At 35.4% G+C, this 3,843-nt stretch overlaps 1 protein-coding gene across 1 annotated transcript; it reads left to right on the forward strand.

Annotated features, from left to right (window-relative positions):
- The first annotated feature begins 297 nt into the window (after window positions 1-297).
- On the forward strand, window positions 298-2,283 carry LOC123660314 (collagenase-like). Its single transcript, XM_045595414.1, has 5 exons — window positions 298-489; window positions 567-834; window positions 1,314-1,403; window positions 1,519-1,694; window positions 1,847-2,283. The coding sequence occupies exons 1-5, from the start codon at window positions 298-300 to the stop codon at window positions 1,943-1,945; spliced, it is 825 nt and encodes a 274-aa protein (XP_045451370.1). The 3' UTR covers window positions 1,946-2,283.
- Window positions 2,284-3,843: the final 1,560 nt, after the last annotated feature.

The following is a 3,843-nucleotide window of genomic DNA, read 5'->3' on the forward strand; positions in this document are numbered from 1 at the left end:
AACGTTTCTATGCGAAGGCATCTAAATTGTAATTTATTATATACATTGTTATTTTTACTACCTACTGTCCCTACTTCCGTATAATTATTATAAACATAATTTTAACGCTTACATTGCAATTATTATATTAAGAACTGATTTATTGTCAGTTGATAATACTTCAAAAAAAAAAAAATAGCGATAATCCAACTAAAGGTAATTAATGGAAAAAATTAAAGAGCTTAAAATGGTGAGATTAGATATAAAACAGTATTTAAGGCCAATGTTCGACTGCAAAATAACGCACTATCGTCCAACATGAAGCTCCTCATCGTCGTCCTCGGCCTGGCTCTAGCTGTTACAGCGGAAGAACCAATCTTCCGTGACTATCATCTAGAGATCGGTATCCCCGAAAGGGCTCGCATAGACGCTGCTGAGGCGGCCGCGGACTTCGACGGGTCCAGGATTATCGGAGGACAGGTTTCAGCACTAGGAGCTAATCCCCACTTGGTATGTTTGGTAATTTTTAGTCAATAATAGTCTTTGTTTCACGTGTCTTTTATAATAATTTTCTTGTAATTTTTAAGGCTGGTCTACAAATCGAATTGTTTAACGGACAAAGATCAGTTTGTGGAGCTTCTCTGATTAGTAACACTAGACTGGTCACTGCTGCTCACTGTTGGTCATCTCCTACTACAACAGCTAGAACTTTTGTCGTTATTCTCGGATCTGTTAACTACAATTCTGGTGGCGTTCGTATCAGAACCAGCAATGTTGTTATGCATCCCAGATACATGAATTTTGAAGTCCTTAACGATGTTGCTGTCATTCGCATCAGTCACGTTAACTTTAACAGTAAGTCAATTCTAATTTTATAATTAAATTTAGAAAACAACTTTGAGCTTTTGCTGACTTCTGGTTTTATATGTTTTGAGTTTATATCACTAGGTAGAAAACTGGATACTTTTTATCCAAGTACAACATTAAAATTCAGCACAAGCGAATAGGGGACTAGTTCAGTTGTAATAGATTAACGCGTAATAAGATTTCTAGTAGTAGAGGAACTTAAAATAATTTAAAATCACAGATGGACGATCGCAAGAATAAAAAAACAGAGAAATAATAAGGTCTCTACGGGCAGGAAATCCTATAAAAATATTTGAGATAAGCATAACCACATTAATGAATGTTTAAAAATTATTTACTGGGGTCGTTATAGTGGAATTAGGCTGAGCTATATTTGCTACGAAATATAACTACTGTATATACATATGTCACGACTGTAATGTGTATATAAAAAAATAAATAAAAAATTAAAAAACGTTTTTCCCTAGACAACATCCGGCCCGTCGCGTTAGCCACCGGCTCCAACCAATATGTCGGTGTTACGGCTGTAGCTGCTGGTTTCGGAAGAACGAGCGACAGTAAGTTCATTTGCATTGATCTGATTTCTTATTTATATGCCTGCATATTTTTACAACGACCGTAGAGGGCATTTCGATGATTTTTTTATTAAGTAAGTATTTTTTTAAATTTCAGCCGGCTCAGTATCAAGTGTAGCGAGACATGTAAGCCTGCAAGTCATTGATAACGCGACGTGTGCTAGGACATTTAGAGACGCACGCGACCCTTCCATTTTGTGCACGTCTAACAGCGGCGGCAGAAGCCCCTGCGGAGGTGACTCAGGAGGTCCTCTCGCGGTCGGCAATACCTTGGTAGTGATTGTTTTTCGTTCTTTTCTCGTCTTTTATTTGTACCAGTAACGACTTTCCTTTTTACTTTACTGAAATACGATTTTATTAGCTTATTGTTATTAATTTTTATTTACAATTAATATTTAATTGTTTATTTGAATAATTTTCTACAGATTGGTATCGCTAACTTCGTTTCGGCCCGCGGGTGCGCGGCGGGACCAGCCGCTTTCGCCAGAGTTACCTATTTTGCTTCTTGGCTTTCATCACAATAGAGTTCTGCATACTATGTGTGGCGACATCTATCGCGTGACATACGAATTACGTAACTAAGAACTGACGAATCCAACATCGCGATATCAAAGTTATTACAGCAATTAAGTATATATACAAGAAAGCAACAACAACCGTCGGGCTAGTAGCTCACCAGACACAACACCCGTCTGGTCAAAGGATCCTCTCTAATTAACGGTGGATGAGGAACTCAACACCCCGTTCCTCACACCCCCAAACTGGTGACCCCGACGTGATCATCAATGCAGCCTTCGCAAGCTACATCATCGTAACATCACCCCCAAATATCATTTAATAAATATTAAATGTTTTGATGTGTTTTTGTTTGTATTATTTGCGTATCGTTATACATATCGTTATGACGACACCTATCTACATTATTTGTTTTATTGGCGAGGACTAAGTTTTCGGTTACCGATTAGATAGATATTAAATCACTACTTTTGATTATTAAATTTTGATTTATAAAAGAAATAAAGACTTCGCTGTTAGGTATAAACAAATATTATACGTTACAAAAAAATAGAAAATTATTTTATTAAACTGATGCAACATTCTTGAGAAAAAGTTTACACTATCAAAAATCAAAATTTATTTTATTGAAGTAGGTGTAGTCATCAGTGATGTACTTAAATGGGCCAGTAATATTCACTTAATCACCAAGAAAGCGAAAAGTCTCGTCTACTTCATTCAAAAAATCATTCGGAGTACTTACGTCTGAGATGGTTACTCAGATCTACAAAACCTTCGTCAAACCTATTTAAACGGATTTCAAGTAGAGTAAATAACCCTTGATTGCAAATAACATTGATTTACTTGAAAAAATTCAAACGTGGGTTACCAAAATCCCAAGACAAATAAGGAGACTTGATTACAAGGATAACGGAACTTATGCTTAATTATTGTTAAAGACCGAAGAGAGAGAGAGACGACTTGATCGAAACGTACAAATTATTTAGGCTGCCATCATGATGTACAAAATTTGGACAAAATTCTTGTACATTTATTAGTTCACATTTAAGAGACCTTCCAGGACTAGGCAATAGTATTCCCATCCCCGCCTTTATGCGCTCACAGGTCCACTCTGATAAGACCAGAGAAGCACATGGAGCGCGTTCCCTACTAGTTGGATATTTTACTTGATAAATATTAATAAGAAAGTTCAATAGTAGAAGTTTCAATACTCCAAGACGAAGGCGATGACACAATGTATAATTTTTGCACAACCGTCAAAAATATTTTTTATAGGATATAGACGTATACACGGTAAATATGCCAAAATAACATTATTTACAATTTTTGTCTCCCTGTCTGTTCGTCTGTCTGTCTGTTTGTTCCGGCTAATCACTGAAACAGCTGGACGAAACTTTCACTGGCAGATAGCTGATGTCGTAAGGAGTACCTTAGGCTACTTTTATTTTAGAAATAGATTTATTTCATAACTCCGTGAACTGAACAATATTTTTTTTGTTAAATTCCACGCAGACGAAGTCGCGGACTCAGCTAGTATAAAATATAAACTAGTTCAAGAACAACCCCCTTTGATAAGCTATTGTTCTTTTAAGATCAATTAGAATATTTTAGTTTATACACTTTATTGCACTCAAAAAATCCATGTAAAAACAACATAATAATAAGGTTTATGGCAAGGGTGGACTTATCTCTGAAAGAAATTTCTTCCAGTCAACCCATGGGCATGAGTAAGTGTTTTATATAGCGAGGCAAACAGTGCAAGAAGATTTACTAAGAACAAGAAAATAACGTAAGAAAAAGAAAAGATGATAAATTTGATAAATCTATACATATATATTTAAAAAATATATATAATATACTTCATACTAACAAATACATATAAAGATACATACAAAAATACACTTGT

Source organism: Melitaea cinxia, chromosome 15 (genome assembly GCF_905220565.1).
Source record: "Melitaea cinxia chromosome 15, ilMelCinx1.1, whole genome shotgun sequence".
Classification (NCBI taxonomy): Eukaryota; Metazoa; Arthropoda; class Insecta; order Lepidoptera; family Nymphalidae; genus Melitaea; species Melitaea cinxia.